At 39.7% G+C, this 18845-nt stretch overlaps 3 protein-coding genes across 8 annotated transcripts; all 3 read right to left on the bottom strand.

Annotated features, from left to right (window-relative positions):
- Positions 1-794: 794 nt before the first annotated feature.
- LOC119907002 (sorting nexin-10B-like) lies at positions 795-4958 on the bottom strand. 3 transcript variants are annotated; one of them, XM_038724526.1, is made up of 7 exons: positions 4804-4958; positions 3143-3190; positions 2392-2478; positions 2200-2300; positions 1958-2056; positions 1502-1696; positions 795-1400 (listed from the first exon to the last, which is right to left on the bottom strand). In XM_038724526.1, the coding sequence occupies exons 2-7, from the start codon at positions 3173-3175 to the stop codon at positions 1187-1189; spliced, it is 729 nt and encodes a 242-aa protein (XP_038580454.1). In that variant the 5' UTR covers positions 3176-3190; positions 4804-4958; the 3' UTR covers positions 795-1186. The 3 variants fall into 3 exon arrangements, with proteins under 3 accessions (XP_038580454.1, XP_038580453.1, XP_038580455.1); XM_038724525.1 differs by having other exon boundaries at positions 795-1403; positions 4804-4957; XM_038724527.1 differs by lacking the exons at positions 3143-3190; positions 4804-4958 and having other exon boundaries at positions 795-1403; positions 2200-2325; positions 2392-2472.
- A 2906-nt stretch (positions 4959-7864) lies between these two features.
- Positions 7865-11481, bottom strand: cbx3a (chromobox homolog 3a (HP1 gamma homolog, Drosophila)). 4 transcript variants are annotated; one of them, XM_038724531.1, is made up of 5 exons: positions 11351-11481; positions 10286-10439; positions 9911-10067; positions 8649-8743; positions 7865-8509 (listed from the first exon to the last, which is right to left on the bottom strand). In XM_038724531.1, the coding sequence occupies exons 2-5, from the start codon at positions 10429-10431 to the stop codon at positions 8383-8385; spliced, it is 525 nt and encodes a 174-aa protein (XP_038580459.1). In that variant the 5' UTR covers positions 10432-10439; positions 11351-11481; the 3' UTR covers positions 7865-8382. The 4 variants fall into 4 exon arrangements, with proteins under 4 accessions (XP_038580459.1, XP_038580460.1, XP_038580458.1 ...); XM_038724532.1 differs by having other exon boundaries at positions 11392-11477; XM_038724530.1 differs by having other exon boundaries at positions 11378-11393.
- An 865-nt stretch (positions 11482-12346) lies between these two features.
- On the bottom strand, positions 12347-18086 carry nfe2l3 (nuclear factor, erythroid 2-like 3). The gene is made up of 5 exons (XM_038724523.1): positions 17195-18086; positions 15196-15276; positions 14659-14769; positions 13994-14471; positions 12347-13873 (listed from the first exon to the last, which is right to left on the bottom strand). The coding sequence occupies exons 1-5, from the start codon at positions 17708-17710 to the stop codon at positions 13104-13106; spliced, it is 1956 nt and encodes a 651-aa protein (XP_038580451.1). The 5' UTR covers positions 17711-18086; the 3' UTR covers positions 12347-13103.
- Between the last annotated feature and the right edge of the window lie 759 nt (positions 18087-18845).

Genomic DNA, 18845 nt, shown 5'->3' with positions numbered 1-18845 from the left:
TGAGCCTATGAGTCTTTCATCAGCTTTCAATTTACAGGGCCCCATCCCTGTAACACACATACACTGTTTGAATCTGTCTTGTTTCAGGCAGGTGATTCCAAGAGCAGTCTGTAACAGTTAAATGAATTTGCAGTCTTCCTTTAATTAGACTGCCTCACCTGGGACACTGGGATGAGATGTAAGCAGCACTGGAGCTGGTCACATCACTAACACTAAAGATACTTAAAATCTAAAACATGCTCTGTATTTGGATAGCGCCTTTCTAGTCTTTCGGACCACTCAAAGAACTTTTTACACTATATTGCATTCACCATTCATACACTGAGCCTAAGTACTCAAACAGAAAGTCACATTCACACACAGGGAACAGCCACCAGAGGTAACTTGGGGTTCAGTATCTTGCCCAAGGATACTCCGACATGCAACCTGCAGGAGCCGGGAATTGAACCGCCGACCTTCTGATTAACGGGCAACCCGCTCTACCTTCTGAGTCACAGCTGCCCCAGTGTGAAAAAATAAAATAAAATCACATCAATGATCAGTACGCAAACAACTACAGTATACATTTAGTCTGAGTCAACTTTATCAGCTTTGTAGACCAACATCCCACTGCTGCATTTACTCAGTTTGAGGTCATATGATGTCTACACTCCCTCTACTGGGCTGTGTAAACAATGCACTGTATTCACCAAAATAGTAAGACCAGCTCATGAAAAGTGCTAGCTGAATGAATTATACAAAATAAAGCAAGTCTTAATTTTTTCCCCTCAAAAAAAAAAAAAAAAAAAAAAAACCCCCAACAACGACAATTTATTCATCCATTAACAAGTCATAAAAGTATACTCAAATTTTTCTAAAAAAATAAAAAGATACAATTCAAAGCATATCCCTTTACTAACTTCAGTACAGCTTCAGTGCAAATAAAATATATACATACAGGACATATTTAAGAACTCTTAAATGTAGTTTTACTATACTTTTTTTTTTTTTTTAAACAGCATCTCCCCCCCCCCCCCCCTAACTTAAATTACCATGGTAGTACTTTTAAGACAAATCTAAAGCAAATTATTAAAACTAATTCCAAAGAAACAAATGAAGTTAACAAAAGTTTAAAAAAAAAAAAAAAAAAAAAACGCTTTTTGCTCTTTGAAAGTTAACTTAACAAAAACAAGAGCTTCATGAAGTATCACAAACAGGTCGACACACATTGATGACTTATGTCCAAACAGGTGCCCAAGTACAACTGCTGTGCTTCAGGGTGCAATGACTGGGGTTTGGGGTTCTGAAAGTCAGCTGAACAACTCTGAGTCTTGTCAGAGGACTCAAGGGGACTCAAAGATGCAGACGAGGCCTCTTCGCAATCGAGTGTCCACACTTGTCCCAAGCCTGACGATGAAGAGCTGCTGAGAGAGTTAAATGGATGGAGGGGGTCAATTCCGCATTAGACACTGAAATCTTTTCAATAGGCCTAAAATGTAAACCATTCTGTCCAAGTAGGTACCTTTCACAGTCAGAGTCACAGGAGGCCTTGTCTTCTAATCTACTGATGTAACCGTTCCTGCAACGTTGTATGGCTTCAGCCACTGTGTACCTGGTCTTACCAAGCACACACCTTTCGATCTTTGAAATACTGAGATCTGACTGGAGGAACAGATGGAGTCGACTGTCCGATAACAACAAAGGTTTATGAAGAACACTAGAGAAGAAAGGATATTAAAAAAAAAAAAAAACCAAAAAAAAGACAGTCAACCAGTGAACTTACACATTTCACATCAAACTGTTAAAATGGTGTCAAGCAGATCACCTTCAAGTCTAATTAAAGCAGTGCTCTTGCTTTTCAGCAGATCAATTCTTAACTGCCTTTGGGGGTGTGAAGAGGGACACTGTTTAAGGGGACCACTAGGTGGCAATGCAATGATTTGATTGCTGCCACTGCTTTAGCTGCAGAGCAACTCACGTTTCTAAAAACTTCTGCATGACGTTCATCCTCTGTGAGACCTGCTCTGCATTCCTCGGACTGAAGAAGGGGTTCCAGGATGGCAACTTGGGTAATTCTCTGGACAGAAGAACAAAGAAAATGCATTGAGAACACATATTGAATGCTTAATTTTAAAGAATATATTAATCTGATTCACTAAAGTCAGCTACCAAAAAAAAAAAAAAAAAAAAAAAGTATATGAAACTGAGGTATGAGCTTACATGATCAGAGCATTCTGTTCCAGACAATTTCGCAGCCAAACAAAGTCACTGTAACGTCGTCTTACACAGGAAGTCTTCTTTCGAAAACACATGCTATTGGTCTACAAAGACAAACATTTCAATAGACTTCAAGAAAATAAATACTTAAACACAAAAAAAAAAAAAAAAAAAAAAAAACCCACACACACTTACATGTAAACAGATCTCGTAGTCGACGTGTGTGTACCAGAGGTCATCTTTTATAAGCCTTGGATCCCGGATACAAATGCTGATGAACTCCTACAAAATTCAAACCCAGGGTTCCGTAACTTGAAAGTGGTTGAAAAGATGCCTGTGTGTTTTTATATAGAAACACTACAAGATGTGTTTGGGCAAAGCTACAGATAGGGAACTAATTAAAGTAAGAGTAAAGAGTGAATAAAAGAGTGGAGAACATATCAAACGCTTCCATGCAGCAGAGCTCACTGAATGTTTGGTGAATTTGAAAGTGTGAATAAAATGCTACAGCCTTTACAGTCACCAGATCTCAACCCAGTCAAACACCTTTGAAAGATTTTGACCACCATGTTAAGACAATGCTCTCCACCACCGTTTGATAATATAAACTTCTTAATCTTCAAATCTATTTAGTGACGTCTGTGACAATCAGATGCTCTGTCCCTAGCTATATTTGTCCCCCCCCCCCCTTCTCTGCTGTACTCTGGTCTCTTGCAAGAGAGATCTTGATCTCAATGAGATTACCTGATTAAATAAAAAGGTTGTGTATATAAATGAGGGAATATTTTGTTGGGCACCGCTAAGAAATGTCATGTTTTTTCCTGTAATTTTCCACCCATCTGTATATTCCACTGGCCCTCGATTTTGGGATATCAAAATGTCAAAACCAGTTGAAACAACAACAAACAGAAATATACAGTGTGAAGAAGCATGCTTGATGACTTACAGTTTTTGCGAGATTTTCTAGCATACTGTCCATAGTAGATACACAAACCTGTCAGAGAGAAAAATAGAGTCTGCTTCAACTTGCAAATGTCTTATTTTAGCACAAATACAGTTACCTGTGACCCATGCGATAATTAGTTTTTTTTACAGAGTTTTTAAAAAAAAAAAAGTGACTTTAGTTAATGTCTATGATGTAACATTTCAATAAAAGACAGCTTAAACATAGTAAACAGAAAAAAAGTTTAACAGTAATAACCAGTCCTGGCAGCCAAAGTCCATTGTTTTTTTAATGCTAGATCTGTTTTGTACAAGCACAGGCCTGCCTGGTGATTAATGCTTTAAGAACTCAAAAAAAAAAGTGCCAACATTTGGAGCTGATGTAGCATAATTGGGAACAAAGGGGTAAGGGAGGATTTTGCTTGAAGGGGAAATCTTGACCCTTAATATGGATTCACAACACGATAAGAAGGCTTGTTCTGGCACACTAGGCAGAAATACAGGCAAGCCAGCCAGCCAGCCCTTTTCCAGTTCACTGAATAACCACCTATTATGATGCAAGTTTGCCAATATGAGACAACATTTTCAAGCAAAGCAAAATTGTTTAAAACGCCCATTTTCTTCTTGGATTAGAGACCGCATGGGGAAATTCATGTTCAAATGTGACATACAACTTTTCTATAAAGGATTCTACAATAGTGTTCCCTCACATGCCAGGCATATCAGCAATGTGCTGAACCATCAGCCCCTTGACACCTTATTGAGACACATGACATTTACAAGCTGCAAGTACAAGCAGAGCTAATCAATAAGGGCAAACGATGTTTGAAAACAAAGTCCTGAGGCTACCTCAAACTCAACTGACTTCGCAGAAAACTTCATGTGAAATCATACAGTATAATGATCTAGCTGGATATACCCTGTAATAAGATGCCCTACTGTGTGTTTTTGTTCAGGGCAATTGATTGTTATGGTAGCAGTGCTTTACAATCACTCACCAGGTCCTAGACTTAAGAGGGAAAAAAAAAAAAAAAAAAAAAAAGAGCTACTGTTGTTTAAGGAAATCAATACATTGCACACGATCTCATCAGGCCAAATGGGAACAACACGATGCTGTAAGGAAATCTCTACATAGCAACTTCCAAGCATTAAAATGTTAAATACAGTCACATTACTTTGGTTTGCCATTATGCAGGGTCAGGGCATAAGTCAGTGATTTTACAAACCCCCTATAAATATTTTTTAGCGCTGATCCAGGATGGGCAGAAACAAGGCATTCACATCTGCAGAACCCGATTAGGCTGTGTAGTGTAGCCTAATAGCCAACATAAATAAATATCGACCTACTCACATTTTTACTATACAAGTATTACAACTAAACTAAGTAGCCAAAGTGTAACAGCAACTTCATGTAGCCTAACACTGATAAAGAATACCTACTAGTTTAAAAGGAAAAAAATCAAAATTAATAGCCTATAATTATCCAACTCATTGTAAACAGCAAAAACTCTGTTAGTATTGACAATCGATTAAAAAAAAAATTTAAAAAACGAAGTTCCAACGTTTTAACTGCCTTTGGGAGATAAATACCTTAAGCACAAACTACCACAGACGCACCAAAACACTGTGATCTCATTTGATTTTCAAATTCCAACTTGATCCTACCTTTTCCCTTCTGAGCAGCTCAGTGGTGTGCCTGGAGTCTCAGCCCTGCCTGGACGGCACTGCTGCTAACCACTCAGTGTGACCTCAGCCGCGACGCCTGTTCTACGTGTTAAGCTGCGCGGAGAGACAACAATATCCCTCTTGAGAGAAACGTGTTTGCTGTAGTCTCAAAGCGCACCTGTCCCTAAATCACTGGGTGGGATCAGTTCAATTGGTATCACCTGGTGGGAGGAACTATGGCGGTGTCGTGGAAAGAAACAGCATGGTTGAATGACGCGAACATAAGCATCCATTCTTTGTGTTTGCCTACTTATTGCTGTTGACTGGAGCTGAGATATTAAATTGACATTGTTGAGTTTTGAATGTTTAAGCTTTCTTCTTTTCTTTTACAATGCCAATTTAGGTGCCATAGCCTAACCTATAAACATGCATGTTTAAAATAAAGTCAGTCCATTTCGTGGAAGCTATTTACCTATATTATTAGTAGTCCTTCAAACTTTTTGTCCATCTCAGTGTTTGTAAAACAAAAGAAAACGTATCTGCTGTATTGTTCACGCAGTCTTTCTTCTTATAAGATGTAAATCAAAATTCACTGCATGGAAAATTACACTTTATTTTTTTAATTCAGATCATAAGTATAATCAATATTCAACCTAAACCTTTGTCTCAGGACTGTCACATTGAGGACTGTCAACCAGACTCGCATTATGGGCAGTGTGGAGAAGACTTTCAAAGTGTTTGGAAATACAAATTACAGACTAACTGAACATTAAACTGAATAAAATCAGTAAAAGAATTCTCCCTGCAGACTTTAGTTTTGGTGGCTAATGCCCTGATTTTATTGCAAATATTTTATGTTGAATCCCAAATTGTGTTGTGTAGTTTTTATGTTGAATGTCTTTCTTAAAACTACACCAAGGTTGTTGGGGTTTTTTTGTCTCACTCTCAATTCAGTATTCCCTCAAGTTGCCAAACCCTCACATATAACATCTGCTTCAATCACTTTCTGATAATGTTACTCTCCTACACAGAATAATCCCTATAAATTCAAGGCCACACCACACAGTACTACCACGATGTCAAGTATAATATCACCACTTGTGCACATACTGCCTGCAACTATGGTTTATATTTAAGAATAAAATCAAGCTCTCACCAAAGTCCTCAGAAGTCTATTCCAAAATCCTTTCCAGCTGAGGAGTGGAGGTAAACACAACTGGTGGGACGTGGCCTTAAATGAATTCTCTTCTACCTCAAGTAAAGGTATTGAAGGGAGGTTAAGGTCTGTTAATTTACATATAAAGGTTGTTTTAACTTAGGGCAAGTCAGCGGATAAAAGGTTTTTCTGCAATTTACTTCAATGATTACATTATCGAGTCTCTATATAATCAAATTGTCTTAATGGCTAAGAAGTACAAATCAAAAAATGTTGAAGAAAAGATATTGACTCAAGAATCTGCTCAATGGATTACATCATGTCAGGAATGTTAACACAAATTCCTTTTCTTCACTCAGATTGACCATTAAGAAATATACTGTATATACTACAATTCTTCAGCTTTGGTCTTTAGTCTGTGGCCATTACCATCAGCTTGATCATGGGTTGATTCCTCTTTTCATTGTACAGCTATCATGTGTATGAAGAGATTACCACAAGTGATGACTGCTCTGATTAGAGGTTTGACTTAATCAATAAACTTCCTTATGCTTTTTTAATCTCTTCTCTTTGCTTTCCTTTCGCATAAAATATGTCTACATGAACCTGCTCTCTTTCATCCTATAGTGTTCTTTAATATAAAGACATGTTTTTTAGGAAAATGTCTGTTTGCCACTGTAATTTAATTTAATTTTCATTAAGTAGGAATTGAATAGCTTTCAACTGATTTTTTTTATCAACTTTTTTGGAACTAAACATATTAAGATCCAAAACATGTTTTGGTTGTTCAAGATTACAAGCCCTGATTTAGAAGAGACCCATGTCACTTTGGCTGTTTAGGGGTGTGTCGTGAGGGATTTTTCTCCAGAAAACAAAAACCGTGTGAGTTGCTTTGGAAACTTCATCTACACTAATACACAAAGGTCCGAAGTCCATCTCTCATGCCCTAATGCCAGTCATGAGACTGTTATCCACACTGCTGCAGACACAGCCATGCCACCTTGGTAACATGTGGACACGGAGGGAGAGATCGCAGCCATTTGTTAGTACCGAGCTTTGATAAGGAATGAGAGGGTGTTGCCACAGTTTGGCAGGGGAAATGATTTATTCTGGTGGCTAATGCCAAATGACAAAATAAAAGAGGGACTTTTTCTGATTATACTACTGGTCGGTAATGCTGGGTTGTTGAAACTATAGCAATGTATCACAATTATTGAGCTTCTCATTTTCTATAGGTGTAAATTAACTGGTATTAAAGAGCCAATGCACGGGGAAAGTATGAAGTCTGAAGCACTATTGTCTCATAACTTTGCTGTGCTACCCACAAGTAAAAATATGTAGATTGGCCACAGAGATATAGTATGTTCCCTTGTGTGCTGATGCTGGTTAGTATTAGTCCAGTAATGAACATGATTTGGTTCTTCAGTACTGAAGCAGTATTCTGTATGATCTTAGACCTCCTGACTTGTCATGTGCTGACAACAAAAGGAAAAAACATGCTATGTTAAAGGTCAAACATGAAGTCACAAACTAGGGCTAACTGAAACATGCTGTCATTTGTGATAAAAACCAACAGTTGTATCATCATATAAAGCTTTCTTTGTGCTTGCTGGCACCAAGGCAAGGATATACACGTGAACATGTACAAGGTCCGGACCGCCATACCATGCCTGAATAAACCTAAATTGCAACACAGACAAAATAAATAGTTAACCTTGAAAACTTTGTCCAGGAAATGTGACAGGGACATTCATTTAGCGATCCAAATAATAAACAATGTTATCAGAAGGTTAAGCTTACCCTTTCTAACTTTCGACAACGTATCTAAACAACAAATTAAGTTGTAAAATATAGATATGTATACATATTGTACTTCATTGGAACCATAAAAAATAAGCAGTGGAATTTGGTCACATAAAACCTTTATTAGAACTTCAAATAATATTTACAGGCAGAGTATACAAAATGCACTTTTAGAACAAAACATTAGTACTAGTGTGGAACAAAAACACCACCACAAAAAAAACAAAAAAAAAAAATTCTTACATGAGATTGAGATGGTTATACAAGAGGTGGTGGAGAGCTTAACAGAGCAAAGTCACCATTCAGAATTTACTAAATTTTACCAGGTATGAACATGGGCGGTGGTGGGTTCTATCCGAGAGTGTGCTTTCCAAACTGCCATCACAGAAATCATGATACTGGAAGACTTCAGTATACATCACAGCACCATCCCCTGCTCTCAGAATCAGTTCAGCTAATATGTACATCATAGCTCTCCTTGACTGACACAATGCGAGGGTTGAAACATCTTCAAAAATAACTAAGACAGCTAAAACTAGAAGGCAAGCCAAATGAGAAACATTCAGTCCTGAGGAAAGGGCGTAGGTGGTGCAAGGGACTGTAGGGACCAGAGGGAAGTACTACTGAGCTTCATCCTCTGGACAGGAATGCCATGTCAGTCTCTCCTCATAGAAGGAAATCACCACCTGAGGGCAGCGAGTGTTGGCCTCACGGGCTGGGACCAAATCTGCTTCATCTGAGTCTTTCCTAAAGTAAAATACAAGAGAGAAAAATATTACAGAGTATCATCACAAGCAAGCAGTAACGGACTTACTGATGGGAATATAACCCACACGACAGTCTGAACCTTTTGCATATTAAAAGGATTATTTAATTCTGTACTCACCATTTCATCAAGAACATCAACTCCCCACTACTGTCTGTTGCGCCAATGATCCGTTCTGGGTCGAGGTTCCTTGCAAAGCCACGTGGCTTCTCAGCCTATAAGTGGTGATGACAGAACACATGATTCATGCTTTGTTTAAGGCTCATTCCAGGATAGGGTCAGTAGCTACAGCATTTCAATAACAGGTCTTACTTAAATATTTATTGATATGGGGATATTTGGATATTTTAAATACATATCATATAGGGACGCACCAAAATTATTGGCCAAAGTCGAAATGTAATAATGAAAAACTTTCCCGAATACCGAACAAGGTTTTTCAATTTTTCCCCCCATTTATTTTGCCTTTTTTTTTTTTTTTTTTTTTTTTTTAACCATTGCATAATTTAAATAGTCAAGATGTGCTTTTTATGTGCTCATTGGTCCAGTAAAGTGAATTACATGTGTCCATTTACTTTTAATGGACACATGTAATATGTTTTATACCTTCTGCGAATATAATCCAATTTACATCCTGTATAGACATTGTCACATGTGTATCCTTGCGGTAAATTTGTCAAGTCCAACCCAATTTGATAAATAATGTTGTTTGGTTCTCATACCAGGTAACATTAAGACTTCACAGCCTCTCTTTAGGTAGAACTCTCATACTGCAATACTTGTCTTTGTAAAAAGAAAATGACAGCATAAAGTCGCAAACCTGCCTGTCAGCTCGTACTGGTCCGTTTCAGTAGATTTGCCATAAAGGCTTAAATACGTGTGCACTCCAGATTTAGGTGTGGCTAGCTTAATCACCTTCTCAGAAACGAGTAACAGCAATACTCAAAGCAGGTCAAACTGTTTGTTGCCTTTCCTAAGAAGTCAGCCACCGATTGTGTGGATGCGCTAGGAGACAATTCAGCAGAACAGTGTCTGCAAACAGTGATTTTTGCATCCTTCTCTGACACTTTAAAATGCTTCCACACTGCCAACATGTCAACGTAATTGTTCGGTAAAGTTAATTCTCTTTTAACTTATACCTACTGAGAGCATTTTTTGCTATTCTCGGCCAATTAATTTCAGTTGCCGAACATTCGTTGCACCTATAATATTGTGTAACAATGTTGCATTAACATTTTTTGTGCAGCCTAAACAAGGTAACGTTTACATTTTTATGAATCTTGAGAAATGAACCTCTTGTGGAGGACTGCTAATTTCAATAGGCATCTTCTCTCAAGTAAAATGCTGTTCAGATAGGCAGGTGAAACCATTAGTGAACTCACCACATCCTTCTTCTTGGCTTCCGTCTCTGGCTCATCTGTTGATGCCTTCCTCTTAACGGGAGCAGGCTTCTCCTTAACATTCTTCTGTGCTTCCAAAAACCCTGAAATCAGCTCTGGACAATCAAGGTTCTCCTCTGGCTCCCAGGTATTGTCCGCACTAAATGAGTAGGAAGAGGCTCAGCGTTTGCATCTCAAAACATCCCTTAACGCAGTCCAATGATACAGATACAAACAATATTTTTTACTTTAAAATTAGCTTGTATGCAGAACGGCAGTTTATTCATGCAATGAAAACGACTGAACAAAAGCACAGCACAACCCCATACCAGGGAAGCACTTCCAGCTCAGCGGGGGCAGGTGTCCCAGGCAACTCACTCTGTAAATCCTTTCCACTTCAGGAAGAATTCTACTTTCCCATTGACAATACGTTGGTCGAGTACTTTTTCCACAACAAATTCCTCAGGTTCTTCCTGTGTCTCCTGCGAATCCTTCTTACCCTTGGTATTCTGCTTCTTGCCCATGTTGTTCACTAAAACGAGAAGAAGTGTGAGAACTTTAACTCTTTTTGCAGTGTATCCCCAATAACTGACATGGATAGGCATAAAGCTGACGCTTTTAACGTTATCCACGTTAAGTGTAAGGGAAGAAACCCAATAGACCGACATGTCCAATATCAGCCACAGCTAAAGGGGTCATAAACAAACTCATAGCGGTAACTTGATATTCTAACTGAGAAGTAACGTTACCCGGTAACATACACAAACATGGCAGTACACAAATACTATTAGAATAACGTTACTAAGTTGCTAACCAAGTTAGATAACGTTAACTTGTGCAAAATACTCAAAGCTAGCAAAAATCACGAGATGGCGTTACGTAGGTTAGCTAGCGAGCTAACTGTAAGTTAGCTGATACTATTTCAAGCCTATGTAACGTTACAGACTATTTGCTTGACTCTACTGTGCTATCTGCGAAGCAACGTTAAGATGCGTGGTGTGAAGAAACAAGTAGTTATGTTAACTGTTCATTAGCAACTTCGATAAGAAAATTAAGGTTACCACCAGACAAAAATCGCTCAAGTTAGCATAAAGGCCCGAGAATACAACTAGTTAAATCACACGGAACACATTTCTACATTTAGCTAACTGACGTTATTGTTACGTTAGTCAAAGGAAATGTAGTATACTGTAAGATACATTAGCATACACAGAAGATGTACTCACGCACGCAGGCTTAACGATAAACATTGTAACTAGCTAACACTACTGGAAGTAAGTTAACGTTATGCTCACTTTTTCTGCGCAAACTGCGTTGACTGCTACAAGGTCCAACTAGTGAAACAAAGCTACCGTTAGCTTGCTTAGGTCGACCAACAGAATGTACACTAAGTTACGTTTTGCATGATGCAGCGTTAAAAAGAAATGATTTCTGGATACGCACACTAAGAAAAAACAGAAGTAGCCTCACTGATGCCTTCTTACCACGCGGTCTGCCTTCCCTTTAGCTTTTGTCTGTAACACTGTAGGTCGGGCGCCAAAAGCTAATCGTGGCTCTTCTACGGAAGCCTTAAAGGAAAACGCGATTCGCTCTTTTTTTGTGCCTCGTGGCTAGGTGCCATTTAGTCTTAACCCTCCGCCCTTCAAATGCTGTGAATACGTATTCAAGGCCGCAAATGTTTATAAAAAATAAAGTCCATTCTGCCATCAAAACGTATAAGTAGTCATGCTCCTGAAACAGTAGCACAAGAATGAGACAATCTGTTCTTTTTTTTTTTTTTAAATAATAAAGACAATGTCTGCAAGAGCATTTCACATTCCTTAAGTAACATCATTCTGTCAACATTGAAAACTCACCATGCAATCAAAAACATTTGCAAAGAAAAACAGTTTTACGTGTAAACAAACAGCAAAGGAAACTCTTGGTCAATTCAATACAAATGTATGAGTGACTAGTATAGAAAATACTTAATGAGTGACAATACTAACTACTTTAACTCACCGACTCATTTGATTGTACTAAGTGGTGTGCCCATAAATAAGATGAAAACTTTTACAAAATAATGAAACTCTCATAATCTCAAATATGTAAAAAACTAACATCCAAAATACGACACAATGTCGTATTAAATAGAGTTAGTGACTAATACATTTTTTTCTGAAATGGGATGGTTAAAGTCCACTTTAATAATGAAGAATTTGTACTTAATGAGACCAGTTAAGTTCCCCTAAAATGTTTTTTATTCATCCAGAATTTATAACTTAAGCATGAGGTAGAATATAATCTTGGCAAAACTCTTTAATTGTTAAGCTAAATTGTGCTTGAAACATAAAACGGTAGCCTCTTAAAATCATTTTTGTCATGATAATGTGCATCTGTGAATAATGTACACACAAACACACACCCCCGCACACACCAATATCGAACACACTTATGGAATGCAAATTAAGGCCTTGTCAGTTTAATCATTGGTATATTGTATGCCATCTAGACATAAGGAAACAACAAAATCTTTTTTCTTTTACATTTCAGTTCAAATTTCTACTCAACAGTACATGCCCTCAAATATCAGAAACAAATATGTAAACTTTAGGTAATGTTCCAATTTTTTTATTACTTGAAATAAACTTACCATTATGATACCGCCCTGGACAGTCTCATGATGCATTTAAGCATTTCAGGAACCCCAAAAACTTTAATAAATACAAATTAACAGATTCACACTGAGAGGCAAGATTACATGAAAACAAACAAACAGAGTCCTCCTCCTAGGTCTCTATCCAGTAACTGTCACAATGCTGGCCATGTTCACTTCTAGACATGTCTGGTTGTCTACGCTTGTCTGTAAAAACGTTAAGACTCAATAACTTCAACGTTAACAGGTACAAAGAGAGACTGGTAGCATAGCTAGCAGCTTAGCTGCTGTCTTAAACTGCCCGGGTGCTATGTCCATCTTTAAGCAAAGAAATGTCCAGTGTGTAAGCTACATTTTTCCCCATGAGAAATTTTATTTACAGATTTTTTTTTAATGTTCTGAGTTTCTTTTCTTTTTGCAGCTTTTGCAGATTTAGGCTCCCAACAGCGGTGAATCCACACACACTTTTACAAAAGAGGAGATCCCAAAACCAGAGTCAAGCAAGTGAGTTCAGAAATATCCAAAAACCTAAAAGTTCAAGTCTCAGCTGGCAATACTGCATCATTGTTTTTTCTCCTTCTTTCTCTTGTCTGTGTTGTTGCCAGTTGATTTGGAGACAGCAGGTTGTCTTACAGGCTGAACTACAACCCTCCCGTTAGCCCCGCACTGCAGGGTGAATCTTTCTGGGTTCAGGGGCTGTCCTGAATCATCCCTCAGCCGGGCCAGGACATCTCTGGTCAGCTGCTTAATCTGCTGGCCCACAGCACCCATTGTCTTGGCTGTAAGCTGTTTCTCCCTCAGTAGCCTGTCTCTCTGAGCCTGCAACCTTTCCACCTCCTCCTGGAGCCCTGTGATGGCATCTAGTTTGCGCTTCCGGCAGTTTTGTGCTGCCAGTTTGTTCTTTCCCCGCCTGCGGATGTCCCTCAGGAGTGTCACCTGTTCAGGGGAGAAGCCATGACCGTCGAGGACCTCCAGGAACTCCTCCACTGGCATGTTGACAATTTGCAGAACAGAGAACGGGATAAACATTGCACGTGCGCGCAACTCATCACGACTCAGCTCCCTCTCATCTAAACTTTGCCCATCATCATCGCTTAGAGGCTCCTCTTTAACACCTTTGTGGGGAAGTGTTACTGATGGCTGGTTATAGAAAGCAGGAGATGAGTAGGTGTGGTCATGCCACACACTCTCACTAAGATCAATGGGTGACCATGTTGTGGTGTAGTCCACGATGCCTTTTGTGGAGAGTGAATCCACCTCACTGCTGTAGCCTGTAGCTCCACACTCATCCTCACAATATGAACTGGATGACGATGACATCTCGGATGAGCCTGCATGAGTGAGAAGTTAATTATTGTTATTAGTAGTATGTCTAAAACAATTTCTTGCCTTCACAAGCCATGGCAATAAAGACATTTAATCTACAAGTATTTATAAAGACCTGAACCAACCTGGGGAGACTGGACCTCCAGAGCTGCTCTCCAAGGAGAGACCAGAGTCTGAGTCCAAGTCCTCGAGAACCTGTGGGTCTATGCTCTCCAAACAGCCCATCAGCTGGGTGTCTATGGTGTCCAGGCCTTCCAAACCAAGCTGATTGATCTGGTCAAACACTGCCTCATCCAGACAGCCACCCAGTGCACTATGTTGTGACACGTTTCCAGTCATATTACATACTGAAGCAAAGGGGAGAGCAGCCAGGCCCACTGCCATCCCTGGTGACGTATCCAAGTGCGAGGAGCCTGTGGATTCCAGTCGGAAGAGGGCTCTTTGTTGTTGGGTGACTGGCCTGGACTCAACTCTTTCAGACACCCCACCAAACACTCCAGCATTGGTTACCATAGCATCATGCAAACTGACATCCTGGCTGATTGCGCTGGTGATGTCTGTGTCGAGATCTGACAGACGCTCAGTAACAAGGGAGTCCAAGTCCTACACGCAAGACGTACATTTTAACAGAAGTTAGTGTTCGTACTTTTGAAAATCTTCCTCAACATGTAGATCATCATGAGACACTAAACCTTGCTGTTGTAACTGATGGTTTCCAGCTGATGCATCTGAAATACTGTTTACAAACTGATATTAAGCATTGTGTAAAATTAATTTTCAGACAACTTACATCAAGGTCAGTAACAGACAGGGAGAGTAAATTGCTCCAGTGCTGGTCAATATCAATGGTGGGAGGAGGTTGTGCTGGATCAGACAGAGTGGTGATGCCTTCAAGCAGACTCTGAAATAGGCAAAAACCAAAAATGCATACAATACAGCACTGACACAGGTACGGTCTGTTGCCAAAGTGGTATCTCCAATGTAAATTAAAATATTTGTGTCAATGCTAGCTGTATAGATTATTAGGAAAAGGAAATTAGGTCCTTCCCTGTGAAACAAACAGTCATTATCATGCTTTAATATCCCTAATCTTACACAGTGTTAGCAAAACAGCCAGTTATTAGAATGGTGCAATTTGAGTGATGAAGTGATGTGAGAAAGTGATCTTCTGGTTAAAAAATAATGTCACTCTCAACACGGTCTTGTGACAGACACTGTAGTGTGTACTCCAGTATAGCTACTTTTCATTAGAGGGACTTTTTTTAAACACTGATTTCAACAGACTACAAGTACAAATGAAGTCAACTGTGACCAACCAGGACCTTACCTCTTGTTCCAGTGTGGAACTGTGAGCCAGTTGAGTGAGTGGGCTAAGTTCTTCCTCCTGTTTAACTTTGACATCATCCTCCTGGTAGGGCGAAGAAAGGCAGATGGAGAGAAATAGATAATATAACGGGGGAACAGGATAGTCAGAGGATTCAGGGTAGAAGAGAAGGGAAAAGGAAAGTTTGTTAGCGGTCATCCAGAGATCTAAAAGACAATAAAATTTCTGGTTTGGTGAACCCAATCCGGATATAGCAGATAATTCGATATCTTGCTAAATGATGACTGTTTTGTTCTAACAGAAAAATGTTTGTTTTCATAAGCAGAGGGAACAGACATCAACAGAGCACACTGCCAACTGTGGTCAGGGTCTTTTGCAACACATTAGAAATATGTGAGCTGGTGCACGTGTTTGAAAGTGGGGCTTAGGGTCTTTTGATATACTACACACAGTTAGGCTAATTACTCTCACATACAACCTAATCCTGTTAGATGTTGTAAGACACTCCTGATACACCAAGTAGATCATTTAATGTAGGACAAAATATTCTTGGTATCTCCACACACAGGCAGAAAAGATATTTTTCATGGCAAAGTGATAAAAAGGAGGGTGGATTCTCACCCATTCCAAAAAGAGAATGCTTGCTGAATCAGTTTTTACATTAATGCTAGAGGCAAAAATATGACACACTGTACGCCAGCACAGTTCTGCCCAAGCTCTGTCTGAGCTTGTCGACTTCTACTGGAGTAGCTTTTTTAGCTTCAAACGTCCCAGTTAGTGTAGATAGTCATTGATTGTTACTTTCTAATATCACAACTGTAGTCCTCTCCTTTGAAAAACTTTGCCCTACAAAAGACTAAAAGAGGTATCAACATTATCCATGTGAACAAGAACCTTGGGAGGGGGCAGTGTTAAAGTATGGACCACCGCTTTTTTGTAAGCAAACAGCTTGTGGATCTAAGCCTCTCAAGGCCCGCAGCTGGTGGTTGAGTCTGAAGAAAGGGGATATAGTTACACAAATGGCGACATCAACTGCCCTCAGGACATAACATACACTAAGCAGCTGTTTCTACCCTGAGCTAGAAAAACTCGATCCCTAGGAGAATTAATATAAAGGTCTGGGTGACATTACAGTCTTAAATTGACAGTTACACAAAATATGAAACGACACATTTTCAATTAACAGTTGTTTTTTTTTTACCAACAACAACTAGTTGTTGTTCTGTTCAGAGTGTTTATTAATACTAAATTAATTAACATGGGGAAACTCTGTTGTTAATTGTTAGTATTTTACACACAGGTCTGAAATACATGCACAAACAGAACCTATAGGGACAACACATGCCACTTGGTTTGGGGGTTGCTCGGCAGTGCCCAAGAGGTGAACTGGCACCTCTCCAGCTACCAGTCCACACTCTTTATCTGTGATCCGAGCTGGACTCGAACCGGCGACCCTCCAGTTTCCAGCCAAGTCCTTGTGCCAAGTCCTACCTAACAGGTGCAACAGACACTCACAATACTTGTGATGCTGTACATCAAGCTAGACTGTCTGTGTTAACTGGTTTTAAAGATCCATTTCTTATTTAACTGGACTAGTTAGGTGTTGTGTAAACTGAGTTACCAATTTACAATGATGAATGCAAGTCCCCTTATCTAACTAGGCAACTGAACATACTGAATTGCAATTTGTGACCCAGGAGCAGTAGCCATACAAAGTGAAAGTGAGTGCACGTCACGTTTCCCCCACAGGTCGTTATGTTGTCTTGTTTACTGCTGCACCAGGAAATGTTCCAACATAATAAGTTACTTGGTTGGATTGACACTCTTCATTATATAACACCGATTGGTGCTGCTAGCACGCTAATGATAGCATTAGCCGTTCTGTTAAGCAGTGAGGAAGTTTACCTTTAATTCATTAGCTGGCCAAGCAGCCTTCTTGCTCATATAGTTTAACTAGCAGCGAAGTCCGTTTAACTTTATGTTACATCACACACACACTTGCCTCTTTAAGAAACCCGCATGCTCCAGCGTTACAAGGCCCCTGTAGGAGTTCAGGGGTTGTTTGGCACACCTCTTGGCCACAGTCAGGCAGGTGCTCCCTGTCATCCCTGGCTTCGTCCCCGGGGCTTTCTAACCGTGAGTTGGTGTCAGTGTTGTTGCTGGTTGAAGGCCCACAGTCAGCTTTGTCAGTGGCAGACACTTGGTGCACCAGCCATGCGTTCAACTGTGTGGGGAACCGCGGGGAGCCAAGGGTCCTCACCTCGTCTAGTAGCCGACGACTTGCAAAGAAATAGTCCAACTCGGGACATTTTGGGTGCACACTGTATCCGTCAAGAGTGTCTCTCAAATTATGAAAGGGTGTCTGGGTGTAGGCTGAGCTAGGACCCAAGTTAATCTCTATCAGAGGCGTATAATAGCCACTTAAGTAGCTGTCGATATCCACACGAACTCCAAACAAACTGAGTAAGATCGTTAACTGAATCAGGCCTTCTGTGAGGTATTTTTTCGCGACTTGCATTTTCTAAATGCTTTCAGAGCTGCAGATAATTGCGAAATCCTGACCAAACAGTTCCTCTTTCCCGAATAGACAAAGGGAAAAGCCTAACAAAAGAGCACGCCTTCCCCTGTCAGACAAAGAGGTCCGCCTGTACCGGTGTTCGGCGAAATCGTTAGGCAGCTATGCTAGCTATTAGCAGTTTGCTATCAGCTTTAATTACCGGTTAACGGGAAACCCTTGGCGCAAACATAGCGAAAATGTTGCCCTTCAGTCCTTTACAGTGGAGAAGTTATTCGTCGGCGACAACTAGCCATTAAAACCTTCCTTTCTAATTAAACAGAAAATGAAACATCCGAAAAGCTCAATGCTGTCAGAGCACAGTGCTGCTACTGGGGAAACTTCGTTTCAGAATTTGCATAACTCATGCAGATTGGACCAAAGCGTTCTCCGCAACAGAATCTGATTGGACAACAAGAATGTCAGTAATCATTTTGACCAATGAAAGCAAGTGACAGTTTGTAACTACCGCTTGCCCCCACCCCATTTATAACGAAACACATTATTTCAATGGAGAGCAGAAAACACTGATAGGCCTATGACTTCAGAAATACTTAGCACGTAATGTTGTAGTTTGTAGTATTAATTTCCAACATTCAAAGTTAATTGATCCCAGAGGGATTTCTCAGGAGCATGGTAGGCTGCAGCTCCATGATGTTTGTGCTACTGACCTCCATATGTCTCATGTTTGGCCTAGTGGTACATTGCTGAATTACAGGTTCGAATTTGTTCAACTATACACCACCCTCTACCACAGGGGAATGCAAACAGCGGAATCCCTGGCGTCTACAAAACACCATTCCCACTGGACATCCAAAACAAATCATCTCAAATTCATGGTGGAAAGTAAGAAACCTGCACTAAACATTCACTCTAGTAGGCTACTATAGGCTATTCAGTAGATTAGGCCTACATAATTGGTTATCTTCTAGATTCAATTTTATTCCAAACCATGTCAGTCTATGGAATATAATGCACTGTTATGGAATAAGCTATATCTAACACTAGATAAAATAGTTCAATAGCTCCACCTCTACTTATTTCAACATTAACATGCGCACACAGCATCAGTAATAATAATCCAAATTATATATCATAT

The sequence above is a fragment of the Micropterus salmoides genome, unplaced genomic scaffold, assembly GCF_014851395.1.
Source record: "Micropterus salmoides isolate LMB-PRFRI ecotype aquatic unplaced genomic scaffold, ASM1485139v1 Ms_hic_scaffold_17, whole genome shotgun sequence".
NCBI classification, from domain to species: Eukaryota; Metazoa; Chordata; class Actinopteri; order Centrarchiformes; family Centrarchidae; genus Micropterus; species Micropterus salmoides.
This window is presented reverse-complemented; position numbering and strand designations above follow the sequence as displayed.

Excerpts from the sequence above, each read along its gene's own strand:
- cbx3a (XM_038724530.1), bottom strand. Across the intron at positions 10,068-10,285 it reads AAGTGGAAAGGATTTACAGA|TGCGGACAATACCTGGGAGC; the intron begins GTGAGTTGCCTG and ends CTACTCATTTAG. Across the intron at positions 8,744-9,910 it reads AAGCCAAGAAGAAGGATGTG|GCTGAGAAGCCACGTGGCTT; the intron begins GTGAGTTCACTA and ends CACCACTTATAG.
- nfe2l3 (XM_038724523.1), bottom strand. The coding sequence starts at position 17,710 with ATGCAAGTCGCGAAAAAATACCTCACAGAAGGCCTGATTCAGTTAACG. Across the intron at positions 15,277-17,194 it reads CATGCGGGTTTCTTAAAGAG|GAGGATGATGTCAAAGTTAA; the intron begins GCAAGTGTGTGT and ends TCGCCCTACCAG. Across the intron at positions 14,770-15,195 it reads GTTCCACACTGGAACAAGAG|AGTCTGCTTGAAGGCATCAC; the intron begins GTAAGGTCCTGG and ends TGCCTATTTCAG.
- LOC119907002 (XM_038724525.1), bottom strand. The coding sequence starts at position 3,175 with ATGGACAGTATGCTAGAAAATCTCGCAAAAACT. Across the intron at positions 2,301-2,391 it reads ACTACGAGATCTGTTTACAT|ACCAATAGCATGTGTTTTCG; the intron begins GTAAGTGTGTGT and ends TTGTCTTTGTAG. Across the intron at positions 1,404-1,501 it reads TGTGACTCTGACTGTGAAAG|CAGCTCTTCATCGTCAGGCT; the intron begins GTACCTACTTGG and ends TAACTCTCTCAG.